The sequence below is a fragment of the Sarcophilus harrisii genome, chromosome 5, assembly GCF_902635505.1.
Source record: "Sarcophilus harrisii chromosome 5, mSarHar1.11, whole genome shotgun sequence".
In the NCBI taxonomy this organism is placed as follows: Eukaryota; Metazoa; Chordata; class Mammalia; order Dasyuromorphia; family Dasyuridae; genus Sarcophilus; species Sarcophilus harrisii.
Window position 1 is genome coordinate 48,132,785 of NC_045430.1, and position 22,714 is coordinate 48,155,498.

At 33.3% G+C, this 22,714-nt stretch overlaps 1 protein-coding gene across 14 annotated transcripts in view; it reads left to right on the forward strand.

Moving 5' to 3' along the window:
* The window catches only part of PPFIA2 (PTPRF interacting protein alpha 2), a 678,249-nt gene that overhangs the window by 628,413 nt on the left and 27,122 nt on the right, over positions 1-22,714 (forward strand). For 7 of the 14 annotated variants that reach the window (XM_031938557.1, XM_031938565.1, XM_031938559.1 and 4 more), the window contains 3 exons: positions 3,458-3,466; positions 17,769-17,850; positions 21,062-21,262. In XM_031938557.1, the coding sequence (XP_031794417.1) occupies positions 3,458-3,466; positions 17,769-17,850; positions 21,062-21,262 (292 nt within the window). The remainder of the gene's footprint in view (positions 1-3,457; positions 3,467-17,768; positions 17,851-21,061; positions 21,263-22,714) is intronic. The other 7 variants (XM_031938564.1, XM_031938562.1, XM_003770954.2 and 4 more) reach the window with 1 other exon arrangement.

Below are 22,714 nucleotides of genomic sequence, written 5' to 3' on the forward strand. Positions count from 1 at the left end.
AATGTCTTCACAGCCTGCAGGGGTCCTGACAGGTAGCTATGCCAAAGAGAGAGCAGTTCCTTGACAAGGCATGGGTCTGCTTTGGGGCCTCTGCAAAGAAATGAGTTTAAAGTTGCCCTTTTTTTTATAAGAGATCAATTGAATGAGATTACCCCCAGGCCTAGATTTCCAGTAAAATGAGACTACTTAAATTCAAGCTAAGTAGGAGTGGTCCTGGACTAATTTTCAACTCAATAGAGGGTACAGCTAGTCTCACCAAGATAACAGAATGAAACTACTTTATCTTGATTTCCTGAGACAGAAGTCTCCCAGAGGAGAGTTTCTCAAGAGTTCAAGCAAAGTTTCTCCCTGCCAAAGTCAAAGGACAGATTCAGAATTTCCCCCCATCATCAAAGGTTATTGATATTTACATTCCAAAATTATGAGATTTTATATATATATACATATATACATCAAAATATATGCCTAATAATGTTTTTAAGACAACTCTGGCTTATAGAGCTATCTTTTCATCTCTTTGTTCTTTTGAGTAAAAGTCTCAAGTTGCTTTGAATTAGTCAAATGTGACTAGGTTAGGAGCCTAAATAGTTCAAAGTAGATGAGAAATAGATAATACTAGAATTTTTTAAAAAAGGAAACATCATCATTAAGCTAATTTCTCTCTTCAGTTATTAGAGATTACTTAGTTTCACAATCTTAAAAGAGTGTTGAACATAACCAATTTTATATAGATTTATATATTTTACATGAAACACTTTTCTGTGCTGTATTCTGAGTTTGTTTCTCCCTTTAAAAAAATCAATTTGTAGCTAGAGCTAAATGTCAAGGGTCTGAAATGATATATTTGACTGTGCCTGTATGTATGTGTTATATTTATTTTGCATATGCAAATGTATGCACTCCTATAAGGAAATGTCATAAAATTATGAGAGAGATTAGTTTTATAGCAAATGGCTATATATAGCACATAATAGTCTTTACTGGCTATTTTGGAGAGTAAAAGTGTTTGTTGTTAAAACTATAAAGCAAGCTCTTGGACTTTTGAATCACTGATAATCCTTGGAATGCTTTGATCACAGGGATATATTCTTACTCCTTAATTTTTAAGAAAAAGATAAAGAATTGATATTTCCAAAGAGTGATATTCACATATAAAATTATTCTTTTATAGGATTTTATAGAAAAAAGATCAAGTCCACCTGCTGATCAGTGTTTTGAGTTAATGAGATTGCCATTTTGAATATCTAAAAACCTTTAATATATATTACATTTGCATTTCATTTTGTAGTGCATATTTGTATTAGTAACAATATTTCCAATAATATAGTTTTTCTAATTTAATACCTCTTCATACCATGTTATTTTAATTTGCTATAACTCTCTATTAACATAGTCTTGACTTCCTCATATTCAAGTAAAAAGACATTAGAATAAAATAACTCAATTTTTTCCAAAAATTTCTGATTAAGAATGCAGCTTTTATTCTTTCTATTCTTTTTCTTTTGAACATTGCATCAGTGACAAAAATCACCTTGAAAAAGATAATTATAAGTATTTCACAGCAGTATTTTAACACTTCAAGAACATTCTATCTTTTTCTCTGCAGAGATAGGATATGCTCTTTAAGATTCATTTGGAAAATTAAAAATTATTTCAATATATTCTTATATTAAGGTATCAGTTCATTCTCTCTCTCTGGAATTTGAATTGAGTAATTCAAATATATAGGAGAGAAATATTAATTGATTGAAGAATACCACCAAATTTGAGAGAATTTTCCACTAAGCTACTTTGGGGGTGTTTATATCTTAATTCTTTTCTTTTCTTTTTTTGCTTGAATTTTCTATTTTGACACATTTACCCCTGCTTCTCTTTCCCCAACACATTAGCTGCTTATGTAAAGTTTTAAACTAGTGAATGTAGAGGTTAGGAGGACTATATTGCTTTATCATTGATGTATTTCTTTCATCTCCTCTCATGGGAGAATAATTTCTCAGTGCATCTGGTAAGCTATGGAAGACATATTGTTCGTAGTGACATATGGCAAATGATACCTTGGACAGTATTATTGGTAGCTCTACTTCGCCTCTGTACTCAACCACATGGATATGAGGCTGACTGGCTGGTGAGCTGGTTCACCCACCTGGAAGCAATTTCCTTTGGATTCATCATGGCTTCTGTTGTATTTGTGTATTGATGTATTATGAAGGTGAAAACATGTTTTAAAGTAATTTTCTTAGGATCTCAGGATGAGAATTATTTTTATGATATTCAGGGCTTATGTAGCAGTCAGAAAGGTTTTCCATAGCAATTTTAGAGTTCAGCCTAGAATTTTTAAAAATGCAGATTTACCAAAATAAAAACAAAGTCAATATGTACTTTGAATGAATGTCTTTCAAAATGTGTGGTCCTTTCATTTTTACTTTTGCTCTTTTCCTGTATGACAAATAAGGAAATAAGAAAATCTAATCCAAGTGATTTATGAAAAAATACAGAAATAGCTGGCAAAGTTGTCAATAAGTGAAAAATGTATTTTGGGAATTCTTATAGCTAACTAGGAAAAACAGCAGGGAAGTGAATTTCTTACCACGTCATGTGAAAATTTTATACAATGTCCACAGTTCATTGTAATTTAAAAACAAACAATAATTTGAACCAATTTCAGTCACATTTTCTCAGCCCCTCTGCTACATCCAGAGAATAAAAATTGTGCTTGTAACCTAACAATTAGAGGATTTTAGAGGAAAAGGAATCAAGGAGATTATTGAATTCAACCCTTTTATTTTAGACATAGGAAAACTAAATCTCACAAAAACTTTTGGGTTTCTTGATTCACATAACTTTTGAGTGATCTAGATGGACCTAAACCCTTTTCTTCTCATTTCTTATCAAGTGTTCTTTCCTCTAAAGCAACCTACCTCTCTATAGCACTCAAGTGCTTTTTTGCAAATCAAGACAGTAACTTCTTAAAAGTACTATGAGATTCAGAGTTCTCTGCATTTCTTTGAATTATTCAATCAACCAATCAATCAATAAACATTTATTAAATACCTACTATGTGCCAGGCACTATGCAAAAAGAATGAAATCTTTTCCCTCAAAAAGCTTACAATCTAATGTGTTGGAGTGAGTTTTTACTTTCCAAAAGAACTATACTCCTTCTCAGGATGTAGCAGGTGCTGGAAAAATATGGTTCTGCATGTTTCTGACTGGCTAACAGTATGCATATGGCAAACTAGCTGATTTGTCAGATATGAGAACTGGCACTTAGCCTACTGCTGAGGCAATATGATTAATGTGTATGTCACTGAAAAAATAGAGAGCCATCACCCACAGGGTGTTCTCATATCTGAAATGATGCTTTTCTTTTTATCACTTGGCTTTCTCTGGATTAAAATGTATCCATTAACATTTGTGTGCTTTTCTTTTCCATCCATCCTTCTCCATCCCATGAAAAGCACATCTGGGTAAGTTAAAATCACAATGACTGCTGAACATGCTTACTTTCAGCACCATGCTTGTTTTATTTTTTTTTTTCTTCTTCTTAGTTTGTTGTTTCCTTTCAGTTACAGCACCAGAAATACCACCACCTACCAACAGTTAAAAAATGGGAAGAATTCATTCTCAAGCTAAAAAGGAAATCATTGGTTTCAGAGGAATGTTCAAGCAAAAACAACAAAAATCTTTTTTGGTTTTATGCCATTTTTTTTCTGTCATTTTAGACTCAAAAAAGACTTATTCTTCTAATCCAAGTCACTGGTTAGATAGAAAATGGGAGTTTTGAGAAGCCTATTGGCAATTTCTAGCCATGAGGTATTTAGGTACCTTTGTGACAGCTTTTAGTTATAATAACATATGAAGGATTTCCAGCCCTTGTCCCCACTACCACCCCTACAGTTCACTTGAACTTAGTTTCTTGGAACACCCTATTTGTACTTGGGGAATAACTTCAATATTGAGGAACCTGAGTTTGCTTGAATGTGCATTGCTTGTACTGTTTCTGACAAAATTTAGATCTCTTCAAGAGTTTGGTTATTTCTCTTGTAATTTTAGACCCTTGCATCCTGCTTTTTGATCAGAGATCAATAATATCAGATCAGAAAGTCTGAATATTTTGATAAGATCAGAATATTTTGCTGGGCAAATTGGGCAAATTGCTTTAGAGTAGAACAACAACATAAAAAATTAAAATATTTGAAAAATTTAACATCCCTGTAATCTTTGGCACTGGTAAGCTGATGAACTCAAGGGGGAAATTTTTTTTTTTTTTTTTTTTTTTTGGGCGGGAGAGGGAAATAAGATTTTCCATTTATATTTAAATGAATGTTTTTTTTTTTGTTTTTATAAATTAACTAAGATGAAGTGATTTGAGCATATCTAATCAAACTTAAAGAGAATAAGTTGAACTGAAATTTATGGGAAGGGTGGGGGAAAAGGAAGTGGTTGTTATACTAATAATCTCTAGTCTTTTATTCTATGTGCTTTGCAAAATTAATTTACTCATTGCTGTATCTTGACCTATGTGTAAAGACATGCTTTGGGATAATATGTAGTACTAGGAAAAGCAGTTCATGTCCTTCCTACTGCAGGGCAAGAAGTTCTGCATGCTATTATTTGAAATTACCTCCCCATCCTGTACATGGACAATGCTAGATTTAGATTCAGAAACCTGGATTCAAATCCTGATTTTTTTTTTTTTTTACATTCATTTATTTACATAATCCTAGGTAAATGATTTCTCTTTCTTCTTCACTATAATCAAGATGTGAAGCTATTTGTATTCTCAGTGCTTGCATGGGAACTTGTACAAAATCAGAATTAAGTCAAGTAAAAAAGCATTTATTAAGTACTTTCTTTTAACAGATGGCTCCTAATTGAGTTCTTGATATAAATCTCTTTTAACACTTAATCTATAATCCCTTGGCTGCCCATTCTCTTTTAAGTAGTTTAATAAGTTCACAGGCTCAGTAGGAGCAAAAATTTAGAATTGAAAGAGACCTTAAAGATCCATATATTGCCCAGCCTTCTCACCAAAGAGGAAACTGAAGTTGAGAGAGCTGAAGTCACTTGTTAAGGTCATACTCATAGAGAGTTATAAAGGTATAAAATTGTCCACAGATTTTTGGCACAATAAATAGGCGAACTTACATACTCAACACCTTTACCTTCAGCACTTACAAGCTGTATTACCTTGGGCAAGTCACTTCATCCTATTTGACTCAGTTTCCTCATCTGTGAAATAAACTGGAGGAGAAAATGGCAAATCACTCTAGTATCTTTGCCAAGAAGATCCCAAATGGGGTCACAGAAAGTTAGGTGGAACTGAAAAGATTCAACAAGGACAACAACCTTCAATTCTAAAGCCATCTTTGTTTCTATCAACAAGCTACCTCCATCTATTCGGGTGTAGTTTGCTGGATTTGGGATCAGAGAATCTAAATTCAAATCACAAGTCTGCTTCCACTTTCTCCCTTTGTGCTTTTGAATAATTCCCATCATCTCAATGGTCAGTTTTCTCTTCTCTTGTATCTACAATCTGGTTCCTTCCTACATTTCTAGTTTTCTTACTATTTCCCTCTTCAGATTGTCTCCCTGACATATAAGTTTGCCAAAAAGAAAGAAACCCAGGAGACTTGGAGGTAAAGTGTATCAAAAGGAAGAGTGTAAAATAACACTAGGAGCTAGATTTTGAAGGACCTGTAGTACCAAGTGCCACAGTGACTATTTTAATCTGTAAACCAAAGATGAAGTTTTTCAAGTAAGGGAATGATGTGCCCAGATATACAAAGGAGTACAATCATGGCAAAATGGAACAACTACTGGCTTTGAAGGTAGAGGAACTGAGTTGAAATCTTCCCTCTTTTATTTATTATATATGAGAACCTTGAGCAAATCACTTTTTTTTCTTTCTTTCTTTTTTCTTTTTCTTTTTTGCTTTTTGCATTGGGTTTAAGTGACTTGCCCAGGGACACACAGCTAGAAAGTGTTAAATATCTGAGACCAAATTTGAACTCATGTCCTCCTGACTTTAGAGCTGGTGCTCTATACACTGTGGCACCTAACTGCTTTTTTTTTCCTTTTTTTTTTTTTTTTTTTTTTTTAGGAAGTAGAGTAAAGTTGTTTTGATTTTCTCATTTGTAAAATGAAGCAGTGGGAGGAGGGTCTCTTTCAGATTTAAGTAATCTTTGGTCCTATGACCTTAGGTCAGTCATAAGAAATTTTGTTTTGGCATATGATTAATTCAATATATGTGCTAAGCTCTGGAAATATGAAGTCAAGGAAGACAAGAAAGAAGAGTGTGAATCTGCATTATCTTCATTTTAAAACTGAGAAAACTGAGGATAAGAAAGATTACAGTCATTAGATTACAGGGCAAACCAATATATATCTGAGGCTAGATTTGAACTCAGGTCTCCTTGACTCTAAACCAACACTCCATCTACTGTACTACTAGCCTTTAGTTGAGTGGCTTATACAGTTTCCATGTTCCTTTTTGCAGCCCAGTCTTTTCCTTCAATCAACCAATAAGCATTTATTAAATGGTTAATATGCTCCAGGAACTGTGCTGAGCCTAGCTCCACTTTCTTGTTTTGCAAACACTCTACTTTCTCCATACCCAAGCATACATTGTGCAAAATCAAAGCTAGAGACAATGAAGTTCTGTGCTTGCATTGCAGTTTTATCAGTTAATCAATTAGCACTCCTAGGGATTACCATTCAAAAAGGTGACATAATAATCTCAAAAGATAAGCTTGTCTCAAAAAAGCTTCTAGCCAACTTTATGAGAAGTGACATTCCAGTAGGGAGAACAAAACAGCAGTATTTGAGTGCAAATAACTAACCACCTAGAAATAAAGTAATTAAGGAAAACAATTGAGAGACAGTACAGAATTAGTGCTGAATTTGGAGGGAGAGGATCTGTGTTCAAATGCATATAATATGATTTTAACAAATCATATCATATCACTACTCTGAACTGCATTTCTTTAATCTAGAAATTATGGAAATTGGACTAGTTAGCTTCTAAGGTTCCTTCTAGCTATATAGTTCAACAAACATCTGTCATGTACATCAGTAAATGCTGGGAATACTGAGAAAGAAAGTCAGAAGACAGTCCCTACTCTAAAGGAGCTCACAGTCTAATGGGAAGGATAACAGGCAACTAAGGTGTACAAAATAAGCTTTATATATATGATGGATTGGAGTTAATCATCAGAGGGAAGACATCATTAAAGGAGATCAGAAACGATTGTTGTAGAAGGTGGGATTTTAATTAGGAGCTTCAGAAGGTCATCAATAAATGTTTTTTAGTTAATAGATAAGACTGCCATGTAAAGCACAGAATTTCATTGTCTCTAGCACCTTTATTTTTGCACATCATTATTTTTTTTTTCTTGTAAGTGGTTAAATTGAAGTGAGAAAGGAAAACATGCAAATCCTCAAATACAATCAAATGGAAATTAAATCTGTTTTATGAAAATAAGATTTAAGCTTTAGAGAAGTTTGAATGGAAATAGTGAAAGGAACCTGAATATAATTTAATTCACACTGCTTCACACTAAAGCAGCCAAACTGGGCTTCTCTTCATGGATCCTAAATAAGAAATTTATGGACATTTTAATTGGGATCCTTCTAAACAGTTCATGTGCCAAAGAGCCCGTTAATGGGATAAATCCACACATACACTTCGGAGTTTGAATAATGTATTCAAACATTGGCCTCTATTTGAATGCTATAATTTTGAAATTAGATCAAATGCATTAGTTTTATTATTTCACATTCTAAATTTAATGGCCTTTCATATGTGTAGTTAGAAATGAAATGTTTAGGAGTAGTTGATAGGAATTTATAAAATATTTCTATTTAAAAGAAACATATTCATTAAGATATACATTTAAAGCCTGCAGCTATTGTGGGACCTAAAAAAAAAAAAAGAAGCATACTATTTTGTGGCTAATTAAAATTTAAACTCATTTATCAATTAAGTTTTCTTACCAAGTCTTCATGCTCTACTGCTAAGACTCTAATCACCACAACATACCACTTACTATATGTTTCACAGAATTATCTAAGCTAATTCAGGCAGAAAATGATTAAGAGTATAATTAATGCAAGCACAATTTTTTGAAATATGACTTAATCATCTTCTCTTTTTCTTCCCCCCACTTACCAAATTCTTCTAGGTACAAGTTAGTCCAGCCTCATAGAAGGAAACATTCTTTCTCTATTATAAGTATCATTGTTCTATAATTCTCTCCTGAGGTTTAAAAATGGGACTTCTGAATATAGAGAGTACATGGGCAAGAATCAGACTTAGGCAACACCAAAATGTTCATAACCATCGATTGAAATAACCTTTCAATTCAAGTGTAATCCAGAATTTCCCTTAACTTGTACATTTGTACTAAAGATTAACAATTCAGATATGTAAAAATTTCTCCTTGGGTAAAAAAATTGTCTAGATATATAAATACACACACAAACTTACAAACATGTAGGTATATGCATATGTGTATATGTATGTATATACATATATGTATATATATCTTTTGCCATATGTGTGTATACATATGTATGTATATATTCACATACACACATAAAATAGAACATCATAATCTATAACAAATTCTAGCTATTAAGTTGACTCAGGAAATAATTATACTATGGGGAAAATCACCTCTGAGCTTCCATTTGAGAAAACAAAGGTAATAATAACTTATAGTATCTTCTGACATATGCTTTGAGCTCCCTATCTTCTCACACTTCATTCTCTGAGATTATAGTCCATATTATATCTTATAGAGAATGCATTTAATTTGTGGTGGCATTCCTCTATTTTTTTTAATACATTGTGGGATTTAGCCCCCAAAATTGTTATCTTTGTGCATATAACCAGTCCACACACATTTCCAGGTTTATATATTCTTTCCAATAAATTTTATATTTCATTATTGGAAATGTGTTTTTAACCTTTAATGCCTCTATGCATCTTCCCATTTCTTTCTGAGTCTCTTGAAGTTTGGATTCTTTTTAAAGTGTAGAATTCTTTGATTCCTAGCCAATAGAATTTCTGGGAGAATGTTGGGCTTTTGCAGGAGCAGACAAATTGGATTCATGGAAGGTATTAGACATCGCCTGAGTGCAATCCAGTTCAATATATTTTTTCAATTCAATTGTGGGTCAGTCCATTGTCTAGCTAACATACTTCACCCAAGATTTATACATAGATACACATAGAGATGGACTAAATTAATAGTCTGTCTACCTAATATCGTATTATAATATGAATTTCTCCCTTGTGGATGTTTAGGTCAATTTCTTTCAAATAAGTATGCTTTTCATTTTGGAGGCTTCTTATTAATTTCAAATCTTTATGTTTAGTTTTGGTTCCATAGGAAAAAACAATCCCTCTCTGGGCTCCATGAAGGATATCCTCATTGGCAATGCTGAATATCTTGTGTGGAAATTTTCTGTTTATTCTTCACTTAATTTGGATATTTTGCAGATTGCTATATAAAGTTATATTTCCAGTTGTGTCTGTTATGTGATCTTATAGATTAATGTTTACAAAATAGCTAATCTCCTTTAAGATCCTTTAGTTACAAAGTTCAATCTATCAATTCTTTTTTATAATAGTAAAAAATAGATACAAAAGAATTTTATATCTTTCATCACTGTTAAGTTCAAAATTATGAAAATGAAATATATTATCAGTAACTCAAATTGTCTCTTCCCTTTTCATGTTTTCATTAAGGATACTCTAGGGAATTAAAAGAGCATTCTCATAAAGGTTGTATAGACTTGAGAAAGTAACCACATATGGTTTATAACTCATGACCACTTATTTTGGCAACTTCTGTGATTTTCACATTCTTTTTAGAATCATCGCTTCTTTGATGTCAAAACTGACTCCAAGTACCTTTACAATTGCATATAAATTTCTTTTTTATTTCATGTTCCTAATGAGCATTATTACTGTTTTCTCATAAGACCGATGAGTCAAACGGAGATGGAAGAGTCCAAATGTTGTAGCTTGACTTCTAAGTGAAGAGAATACATATATAACTACAGAAATGCTCCCAGATTTCTTCCATATTTTTTTTCTACCAGTTTCATCCAAAAATGCTTTTGGAATAGCTTGGATTAGCTGGGTCTCATGCTGAGGATGTTGTAATGAAACTGAACCTGAAATCAAGAAAGACCTATAAAAGAAGCATACTACTTTAGAAATAGATTCATTGTGTAATTATGGGAAGTCACTTAAAAATCACAGCTATTAGTATTATTTTTGTTATTTTTTAGTTGAATCTAACTCATGACCTCATTTAGATTTAGTTTGTTTGTTTTGTTTTGATTTTTGGCAAAAATACTGGAGTGATTTGCTCATTTCTTCTCCAACTTATATTGTAGGTAAGGAAACTGAGTTTAAACAAGGTTAAATGACTTACTCAGAGTAATACAGCTAGTCAGTGTCTGAGACCAGATTTGAACTCAAGAAGATAAGTCTTTGGGACTCCAAGCTGGCCACTCTGACTGTGCTACCTAGTTGCCCTACTAGGAGGAGGAGGAGGAGGTGGATAAAATGAAGGAGAAGAAGGAAGGAAGGAAGGAAGAGTAGGAGGAGGAGGAGGAGGAGAAGGAGTAGGTAGCAGTAATAGGAGATAATACAAGGAGTAGGTGGGATTATAGGAGTAGGAGTGGGTGGTGGTGGTGATGGTAGTAGTAGTAGTAGTAGTAATAGTTAGTACCACCTAAATTGTAATCAGTGCAATGCTGGGTGTCTTGGGAAATGCAAAAAAGGGCCAGAAATGGAAGTTAGAGCATTTTCTCTGACCTTAAGGAACATTAGTTCTTTGTTTTAGTATTTGAATGGGACAGTGAACAGAGCTCAGAGACTTGGAGTTAGGAAATCTAAATTCAAATCTTGTCTCAGTCACTTAATGGCATTGTCAGCTAACACAAATTACTGAACTTTTTTCAACTTGTGCTTCCCTTCCCCCCACTCTCCATTTCTGCCCCTATAAAGTAAAAATGATATGTAAATCTTAAAGCTACTATTTTAGAGAAAATATGGTACATGCAGACCATTAGACATGTATATGTAAAGATACAGCTAAAGGGAGGAAATATTTTTTAGATTTGTTTTATGCTTTCATTGATGTTGGGAACTTCCTGTGAGGAAAATTCAAATTATCAAATACCAGTTCAAATCAGCAAATTATAACTGTAGATTTCAAAATTCTGAAAATTCCCAGGAACCCTATGAATTTAAAACTAACACAGCCTCCCTCAGCTAGAATGTGCAAGAAATGAAATTGAAACAATATGAATATTAACTATTATTCCAGACAGAAGAACCAATATAAGCAATGGGAATTTATGGCATTGAAGCCTACTTTTTTACAAAGGCCCTCATTTTATTGAACTAAATGGTGTATGTATATATATATATATATATATATATATATATATATATATATAATGTGGAAGTAGAAGGTGAGCTTGTCTAGCAGGAGATAGTTAAAAAGGTGAGTTTATATTGTGGATGTTTCTATGCATGAATGATGAATGAATAGTTTGGATTATTACCACTGGAAGCCTTTGGAGTAGAATGAATAAGGGAACTATATGCCTTAGGGCTTTCAGGGGAAATCCAATTTTGTTTCTAATTGGAATCAAACCCAAATTTAGAAATCAATTGTGCTTCAAAAACTCAGTTAGTAAGCATTTCCTGATTGTCTACCACATAGATAAGAGCTACTTTCTTACATAACCCAGAGTTGTACCCGAGGCAGGGCTACCAAGGATGAGTTCTAAATTGTCAGATTTAGAGGATATTGACAGTACATCAGTATATAAATAACAAGAGCTTATATGGTTGATAAGAATAATTTTAAAAGGAAAGAATGTAGATGATTGCCTTGGATGAATACTCTTGAATCTCATGCTTCCCTGAACAAAATCCCCATAACCTATCTCCAACTCCACTCCCAGGTGAAAGCATGTTTCTTACCACTTGCAATGGTCTACAACATGTGACTTCTTTGTGGCATGCTTGGTTACAACTCAGAAGTAAAGTACTGTAAAAGATAGTTTTAATAACTTTTTTATTTTAATATGCATTTGTTTTTCATTCTTACTCCTTGCTCCAACTGGAAAAAAAGAAAGAAAAACAAAATCCCCATAACAAATGTGGATAGTTGAACAAAATAAATTTTTACATTTAGCCATACCCAAAAATATTTGGCTCATTGTCATGACTTCACTTCAGAAATTGGTTAGCATACTTTCATCAATCTTCTGCAATTATGATTGGTCCTTGCATTGACCAGAATTCTTACATCTTGAAAGGTATCTTTTAAAATCTAAACTTTTATTTGGGAAATTGCCTGCAAATACTCTTAACAAATTTTCATTAAAACATGTATAAACTTTACATTCTGTTCCATATTGGTTAACTTAGTCATTAGCAAAATTGAGATTTCTATTTCACATGCTTCAGGAAACAGGGTCCCAGGAGATCCCTTTTTAAATGACCTAATTCACTACTGTTCAACATATGGTACAAACTACAGGTTCTGTTGCTACAATAAAATTGAGAAGAATAATGGGATTATTTCAGTCCTTCAAAGTATAGGTGGAATTGAGGCTGGAAGGGAGAGGAGGAAGAAATCTTTATAAGGGATAAGCTCACAGCATCCACAATAGTTGCTCTTGTGAGCATTTTACCTTTTAAACAGACAATCTCTTTTCCATATACAATGAAATATTTTAACATAATGAGGAGAATGACAATCTTCATTTGAAGAACTAGTCTGGAGCAAGGAAGACATTTTTTTCAAGTTCAAATCTGGCTTCATTTAGTTGCAATGTGACTCTGGGCAAGACACTTAACCCTGTTTGCCTCAGTTTCCTTATCAGTAAAATGAATTGAGTTTCATTTCAACCCCTCCTGTACCTTTGCCAAGAAAACACCAGGCGAGGTCATGAAGAAGTAAACATGACTGAAATGGTTCAATAACAACTATTTAAAAAAGGATTAGATTTGTTAATCTTAAACACAAAGGTCAGACAATTGGTGGAAACTTCCATAAAAAGTAAGACTAACCATTAGTGAATTGGGCAGCATTAGAAGGTAAATTGTTTTCCTCCCCTTTAGAGGTCTTCAGGAAGACTAGATGTTCACTCATCAGGAATTTTGTAGAAGGGATTCTTTTCATATTGAGTCACATTGCATTAACTAAGTCCCTTCCAAGTCTGAGATTCTGTGAATATATGTATATATTTATATTATAGTTTTTCATCAAATTTTATTGAGTACTTATTACGTGACAAAATCTTTTGGATTTGAAAAGCATGTGTTGAATTATAGAAAAATAATCTTCACTTCTAGGTGTATCATTGCCTGGCTTTTGGTGATATTATAATTCTTCCCCAAATGTGGAATGTGGCATAAACCAGGTTAAATATTTGATTTTGTTAGTATCATTTCTTAAGGTGATAAGGTATTAAGGCATTGATAAAAAGATGAAGAGAAAATAAAATATTTTAACTCGTTAAATTTCTTTCTCTTGGAAATCTAGCTATCTTTTCTTTTTTCTCCAAAGATAAATTTTGCAGTCAAAGACTAAATATGAGGCACCAAATAGGAGGTCTTTCTTAGAAGCCACTTAATATTCAATATTCAAGGATTGATTAGGAAATTCACTTCAGTTCAAGATGCCTTTTTTTTTGGCACTTTTACTATTCCCAGTGAATTAATGTAGTGTTACATCTAGGATGCAAAACAATCTGGGTTTAAGCCAAACAGATACCAGATGAATAGCTCTAGGTGAGTAACTTAACTTTTCAGTGCCTCCAGGATAAATTAAAGATGATTTTCCATTTGCTATATGTGGTAGGAGTTTCTGTACCTGGAATATTTCACATCAGGGAGATCAATGAGCCATTATGTATGTATATATATATGTATCTATAACTGTCAGATGCTCATTGCCCAGGATTTCTTTTTATTTAATTTTTCACTTGTAGAGTAAGGTTTTAGTCACTACCCCATAGATGTATACTATTTCATGACATCAGATAAACTAATTCAGTCAAGAAACATGATATGGTAAATGTAGACCATACAACCCATAGGATTTTCTTGGAAAAGATATTAGAGTGGTTTGCCATTTTATTCTTAAATGGATTAAGGGAAACAAAACTTAGGTGACTTGAATAGGTTCACACAGCTAGTAAATATCTAAAGTCAGATTTGAATTCAGGTCTTCTTGACTTTACGCCAAGATCGGACTAACCTGTACCAAGAATAACTGGGGAGTGGGTAGAAGGGAAAGAGAAGTGGGGATAGGAACTGCACTTTTAAAAATTCTGCTTGCTTTATCATACCATGTTTTTTGACTGGATTACCTGATGCTGTGAAACATGGAGGAGATCTATGTTTCACATAGATCTATTCATTGAACCCATCTAGCTACTTCTCAGTGCCAGATATAAAAATGGAAGTTACTGCTTGAAAGTGAAAATTTCTCAAAAGATAGGAATTTTACTAACAATTATTAATTCAGATTTATGTCTGCAGAAATATTTCTAGATTTCTAATCTATAAATCTAGACTTATTAGATTTTTAATTAGATACATTCTTTACAGAAATTACTAATCTTCCCATGTCCTTTTTCAATTTTTATTTTACAATGTTCCCTTCTCCAGCATCCCCTACTTTTTTATGGCAATCTTAATGGAATGACCTATGTTCTTTTAGAATCACAGGATAGAGAATTGGAGGAGACATTAGAAATCATCAAATGAAATCCATATCCCTCAATTTGGAGATAAGAAAACTAAGGACAGAAGGGTTAGTTCATATCCAAAGTCATGCAAGTAATGAAATGCAAAGGCTGGATTTAAACCCAAATGCTGTAAATCTAAAGCTAGTATTCCTGCTACTTAGACCCAAAACTATTGTTCATATTATATGGATGAGAAAACTTAGGCTATGGTAGTTAATTAATATTCAAGGTCACACAGCTAGTAAGTGTTAAGTTGTTAGTTTCCTTACTCCAGACTCTGAACTTAAGTCTCTAGCCACTATACCATAGATCTCCTCCATGTTTCACAGCATCAGGTAATCCAGTCAAAAAACATGGTATGATAAAGCAAGCAGAATTTTTAAAAGTGCAATTCCTATCCCCACTTCTCTTTCCCTTCTACCCACTCCCCAGTTATTCTTGGTACAGGTTAGTCCAATCACATAAAGAAACTTTTTTTTTTTTGGCAAAGCAATTTGGGTTAAGTGACTTGCCTAGGGTCACACAACTAGTAAGTTTAAGTGTCTGAGGCTAGATTCAAACTCAGGTCCTCCTGACTTCAGAACTGGTACTCTATCCACTGTGCTATCCATCTGCCCTGAGAACCTCACTCTATATTCCAACTCCTATTGTTCTATTGTTCTCTCTTTTCTCAAAAATCTTACCCAATTTATACCTTTCCTATAAAGTGTAGCTCTTCATTATATATTCAGTTGTATGTTTACTTTGTCCTTCCTACTAGAATATAAATTGCTTGAGATTAAATACCATAGCTTTTTCTTAATCTATTTTTTCTTAACTCCTAGTGCAGTATTGAGTTTTTATTGTATTGAAACATTCTAGTATAGTAGAAAGAACGTTGGACTTGGAGTAAGCAGAAAACCTGGGTTCAAATCCTGACTATTTCTAAGCATATGACTGTGGGAAAAGTTTACTGTTCTAAGACTTAGTTTCATTTCTTTTTTGGTTTGTATTGTTTAATTGTGCCAGACCCTTCATAACTACTTTTGGGGTTTTCTTGGCAAAGATACTGTTATGATTTACTATTTCCTTCTCCAGTTCTTTTTAAAGATGAGAAAAGTGAGAGACATAGTGAAGTGAGTTGCCCAGAGTCACACAGCTAGTGTCTGAGGTTATATTTTGAATTCAGATTTTCTTGAGACTCTAGGCCCAATGCTATACCTACTGTGCCACTTAGTTCCCTCATCATCTGTAAAGGAAATTACGTTGTAAAGTTTAAATGTAATTAAAATAGGAATTATTATATTGAGTCAAACTCAATGAATTGTAGTTGTTGGTTGTTAGATTGCCCTATTTCTATAAACAAATTGAAATTGGCTGAACAAAGTTACTTTCTAATTAGTGGTTCTATTACGATTATAATGGGAAGGAGTTATATGAAAAGAGCAGATAGGTGAAGAAAATACTGGTGTGAGGAAAACTCATCTTTTTGAATTCAAATCTGGTCTCAGACACTACGTGGGTGACTTGCTTCAGTTTCCTCATCTGTATAATGAGATGGAGAAGGAAATGGCAAATCACTCCAGTATCTTTGTGGGAAAACCCCAAATGGAGTCATGAAGAGTTGGACCTAACTGAATGAATGGAAAAACAACAAAACTATGTTGAAATCATAATTCTTTCCCTCTGTTCTCTCCTTTCCTTGCCTCTACCCAGCAGTTGCTTAGAGAATTCCACGTGCAGCATCCTAACAAAGGGTTCTAGATAGTAGGTGCTATGTGGACCTAATCAATGCATCCTGTCTCTACTGTCAAAATGAAATAGCAAGTGATTAATGAATAGGCTTATCCATGTAACTGTAGCTTGTTTCCTTTCCTCTTCATTGCTTTTCTTACTGCATCAATGCTGTTAACATCTCAATAAGAAGATAAGCTCCAGTGTTACAAGAAATTTTCATTTGTATTTTTCTGCTTTATTAATATAAGCTAGCATGATGTGCATAGAATGCCCTAGCATAATTGTTTATATAAGTACATGTATCTGCAGACACTATTTCTAGGAGTCTGTGTAATACAGATACAAGATTATTTTTTTTTTAAGTGCTTTAAACATCAACTTGAAAATCAGAGTTAAAGTATAAATAAATTAATTTAGACCAAGTTTATTATTATTCAGTATCATAGGAAGAACTCTAATGAACACAGGATATGTTTGTAATTAGAAAATGAATTAAATATGTATTGATTTCAGTTTTATGAAATGATATGTATTACATCAGCAATAAATCCTTTTAAACTATTCAATGGAAATTAAGGTTAGGGCAAAGAACAGAATATTGTTGCCTGGCTGTAGCAGAAAAGTACAATTTACAAAGTCATCAATTAGGTTTTTATTGTTAAATCTATTATTAGAGACAATTGTATATTTTATTATAAAGTGGTAGGCTTGACTTTCATTAAAGATTTGAGAGTAAGAATACAAGTATACAAGCATGTTAGAATTGTTTTCTGCATTTCAACCCAGTGGAGGTGTTGAATTACTATTTATGGTACCAATACGTGAAACAGGCCTAAACAAGCTTAAAATGGTAACAGATTATCCTCCAAAAGAATGTTAATCATACATCCAAAACCAGATTCTTCTGGATGTAATATCTTCCAATTTAATATATATCTGATGCATGTAAGTGACTTTAATGTCAAATATATGTTTGTTATAGCAAAAATAGTTTTTTTTAGCAATTCATATTTAATGTGACAGTGAACTAATTTTTAAAAATGATGCCAGTTAAAACTTAATGTTGTATTTCTAGGAAAAAACTGTCTGCCATAAAAGTCATATGCTCAAGACATAAGAGATTTATTTATTTGGTGGTTTTTCATGAGAATTCATAAAGGAGGAGATCAGTGAATTGGGTTAATGTTGCCATTTTTTATAATTACAGAAATCTCGTTCCACATTCCACAACTAACAATATGCAATCTATTTATGCTTTAGGCATGAACTTTTGGAAGAAGCCCGAAGAAAGGGGTTACCTTTTGCCCAATGGGATGGACCCACAGTGGTTGCATGGCTAGAGGTAAGTAGGTGGATAAAGCAAAAAGACCCTCAAAGCCCTCTCTGTGCTTTGTGGTACTCTCTTTACCTTAAAAACTTAAGAGACTAGTATGTGTATGTGTGTGTGATTTGTGTATGTGTATATATGTGGTATATATGTATACACATGTATATATGTGTGTATATGTGATATTGAAAGATAGAAAGAGACAGAGACAGAAAGACAAAGAGAGACACACTCACAAAGAGAGACAGGGGTGGTAGAAAGAGGAAGGAAAGGAGAGAGAGAGAGAGACAGAGAGAGAAAGAGACAGAGAAAGAGAGAGAGGGGGAGAGGGAGAGAGAGAGAGAAAAAGAGAGAGAGAAAGGAATCAAGTTTCAGTTTTTGCTCATACTTTCTTGTGTCCATCAGCAAATGTTTTCATGTTTGTGATCAAAAATTTTCTTACTTTTCAAATTGGGCATTGAAGTTAATAAATTTAAAATCAATTACCTGACAGCATATTTGACCAGATAAGCCTCAAAAGAATGATAATGGTTCCCTTAGATTTTTTTTCCCTTTTATTTCTATTTCATTATGATTAAAAATTTCTCAGCTTGCCAGTGAGAAGACTGTTATTTGGGAAGATGAGTGAATCCTTGAGTATAAAAGTGTTCTACCATCAACTGACATTAATGTGCTGAGAAATGACAGGCAGCACAGTTTGCAGTAATTAAACTTACCTTGAGCATCTGGGAATTGGCCTATAATTGCTTCATGATATGTCTCAAATCATAAAATTGAACAAGCAGGATGAATGAGCTAAGTAATACACTGAGTGAGTGTTCTTAACTTTTCACCCCAATATCCACGAGTACAAATTCTGTTGTGAATGACATGTGTAAGTGAATTCTGGGTTGGCTGTAATTCATCCATGTCAAAAGTATTCAAAGGATACTCAGGAGAGGCACTTATGAAAAGGCATAAACATCTATGATATAAGTATTTATTGCTGTGCTTCATCAGTCAGATCAGACTCACCAATTTAGGGACCCAATGGTAGAATTGCCAAGAGCTAAATCAGGCAGTTTGGATTTGATAGGTAGGTCTGTTAACATTATAGAATGCAGAAGGTAAAGGAGAAAGAGGGGTCAGCAATAGGGAAATAGATGGAAGGATTGCTTAGGATATTGTTATTTTTAATATTTTATTTAATTAGCAAATAATGATTTTCTCTTCCTTCCATTATGTCACATCCCCACTATTAGAGAAAAAAGGGAATGGGGTAGTGAGAAAATTTACAACAAATAAGCAAATAAGTCAAGCAAAGCAATTGGCCATGTCCAAAAATTTTGCCTCATTATGTATATCTTCTTGCCAGGATGTGGTTTAATTCCATTCTATCACTTAGGATAGAATGATAAAGGAAGGACAAGAGTTAGGAAATGCATTTTACGACTATGGTTCTGTCCTTTGTTGCCTTTGCCACCTGAGACTCAATTCCTTCATATTTCAAATTGGAATGGAATGTCTGAAGCACCTTCTAATTCTAAATATATGTTGGAATCTGACATCCTAGATTTTAGATCAAGTCTCCTGGTTCTCAACTGATTTTTAAAAAAATGAACATTTATTTTTTTCTCTTTATTTTTCCCTCTTCTTTGTTGAACAATAAAAACCAATAAATCAAAAGAAATTCCCTCATGATATGGATAATCAAGCAAACAAAAAACACTATTGGCAACATCCAAAAATATATATCTTCTCCTGTGTACCATCATCTTTGGTAGGAAGTGAGTATATTGGCTGATCTTTGAATACCTGAAATTATGGTTTGTCATCACTTAATCAGAGTTCTAAAATCTTCTGAAGTTGTTTTTCTTTATAAGGTCATTATCAAAATAGATATTATGTCCCTGCTTCTGGTCACTTTACTTTGCTTCACTTCATAGAAGTCATTTCAGTTTTCTCTAAAACTTTCTAGTTCTGATGGTACCATATCAATTAATTACATTTTCATCACTTTCTAAATCCCTTATTTACTTTAATCATCCAAAATTATATAACATCTTGCAAACACCAAAAGTTTACATTTTAACAAAATGTGTATGTTTTGAGACCAGTTTTCTCATGAATTCTCATTAATTCATGAGGTAGCATCTCCCACTTTAACAGACATTCAAAAGCCTGATTTCTTCTATGTGCAACAGATACTCATGTATTTCATCTTCTTGATAGTAGGTTAAATAGAGAGCAGCTAGATGGTGCAGTGGATAGAGCACCAGCCCTGAAGTCAGGAGGACCTGAGCTCAAATCTGGCCTCAGACACTTAACACTTCCTTGTTGTGTGACCCTGCACAAGTCACTTAGCCCCAATTGCCTTAGGGGGAAAAAAAAGATACTAGGTTAAATACTTTGTCCTGACAATAATTTCTGTCCTTAATAGAATATAAGTTCCTTGAGGACAAAGATTGTTCAATTTTTGTCTTTGTATTTCTAAAGTCTAGCTGAGTGCCCAGCAGGTAGCAAATAATAAATATTTGTTGACTAATTAATTGATTTCCCTTCCTTTCCCTATCACTGGAGTTAATTTATATCAAGGATTTCATTCTTCCTGATGAGCAAGGCTTGGGAGGTTATTTCCATTCTTCCCTTCCTCATTTTAATTATAGTGCGATATATAAATCATAAGACCTTAAGAAGTTTGGAGAGTTGATTATAAAATATTTTCTTGGAATAATTCTTTTAAGGGCATAAAATAAAATATATGACTGCATATGAAACCAATTATAGAGAAATACAATTATAGCAATATTAGAAGTAAAATAGTTTTCATCTACTATGTAAAAAACTCCTGCTGAAGGATTCACTAAATCCAACTTCATTTTATAGCTGTAGAAACTGAACCCCAGAACCATTAAATGATTTCCCCAGATCACTTGGGTATAAAGAAGACAGAGTTCCTAAATATAGATATTATATTCCTTTCACTAGACCATACTGCTTTGTTATCTCATGTTTTCTGTTAATGTCAGTTTTACAAACATTATGTCAATGTAGGCCTTTACTCTTATAATTTTATTGTGTTGTTAATCTGGTGAATTTTCATGCTTATACAGAGATCCAAGATACCCAGGAAGAAGATTTTAAAGCAAAAGAATCATTTATTCCAACTAATTTTGGAGGAACTAAATTAAAAGAGAAATTTGGATGCCGGTAATTATTAATTTCATCCTTTACCTTATCCCCATAGCTGTGGTTGGGAATGCCTGCTTGGTATGTTGCAGCTTGCCGGGCCAATGTCAAGAGCGGTGCTATCATGTCTGCTCTGTCAGACACAGAAATCCAGAGAGAAATAGGAATCAGCAATCCTCTGCATCGCCTGAAACTCCGATTAGCAATCCAGGAGATGGTTTCCCTAACAAGCCCCTCTGCTCCCCCTACATCTAGAACGGTGAGTCACTTTCCACTTGTCTCCTCTCCTACTCCAGTGTTAAACAGTGCTGGCATTTTGAAGTCTGCTCTGGGAAACTATGGCAACACACCTTCCAAATTAATATGAATTATTCTGAAGAAATGAAGCTTGCTCTTCATTAACCTTGCCACTGCTTGTAATAAGTTTTCCTGTGTAGAGCCGTCTTTCCTATCAGACTGAAAAGGTACATTTATCATCTGAGTATTGTACTGTGTTTTAAGAATGACTAAGAAAAATTTTAAAAGATCTAGGCATTTGAATAAGCATCCAAAATTTAGATTATTAACTGAGATGTTTATTTTTCTTTTACATAATCCAAATGGAGCTTATTCAACGTGTGTGTGTGTGTATGTGTGTGTGTGTGTATGTGTGTGTGTGTGTGTGTAATATTGTTCTAAGGCTGATCCTTTCTTCCAAACAGGTGGGAATCCTTTAAATATCCTATTTCTCACTTAAGCAGTTTTCCCAAGGATGAATAAAGATTTAATTTTTCATGAGTGCTAGGTTAGATAATGTCCCTTCATAATCTGTTTTTAAATTTTTTTTCTTTAGTTTCTAAACTGCCTTCATGTTTCCATATATTCCCCAAATACAGTATGCATTTCAGTATGGTCAAATAACAAAGAAATAATTAGGGTCAATAACCTCAGAATTTACTTAGAGGGGCTTACCCAGTATCACAGTTGAATTTGGAGCTGAAGTCATTGGATTATAGATAAAAGCACTGGAAAGAATTTCAGAATCTATCTAGTTCAACTTTTTCATTTTACAAACAAGGGTAAGAAGGTACAGAGAAGGTCAGTAATTTATCTAAGGTCCTCTCAGGTAGTTCACTCAGGTAGTATCAGAGGGAAAATTAACTTCTTTCCACAGCATCACATTTGGAATAGGACATTTGTGTCTTTGCATCTCAGTAACAGTGAGCAAGACTTTTAACCTTTCTGTTCCTCACTTTTTTTCATTTGTTAAATGGAGATATTAACTTTCAGGGAAATTATGACCCTCAAAAGAGACCATATTTATGAAGATTTTGTAACCCTTAAAATTCTATATAAAAGTTATATAAGACTTTAAAAAATTACTTTATATATATATATACAACTTCATATGGGACTATATAAAGAAATTATTGTTATTATTTTACTATTATAAAAGTTGGTCATCTGTGTTTTAAGAATTGCTTCAACTCTATACTTCACTTTACTTGGAAAGACTGGAGGACAAGTGAAGTCAGTTATCTAACCTGGTCTATTGCAAACCACCACTTAAATGAACCCAGACTTTTTTGTGAGCATCTAAAGCAAAAGAAGTTTTCCATAGCATAACCTAATATTTGTCTGAGAGATCCCAAAATTTTCATTATTGAGGGTCTAAATTAAGGCATTGGTTCAACAAACTTGTAGACCAAGATTGGATTAAACTAATTTTCTG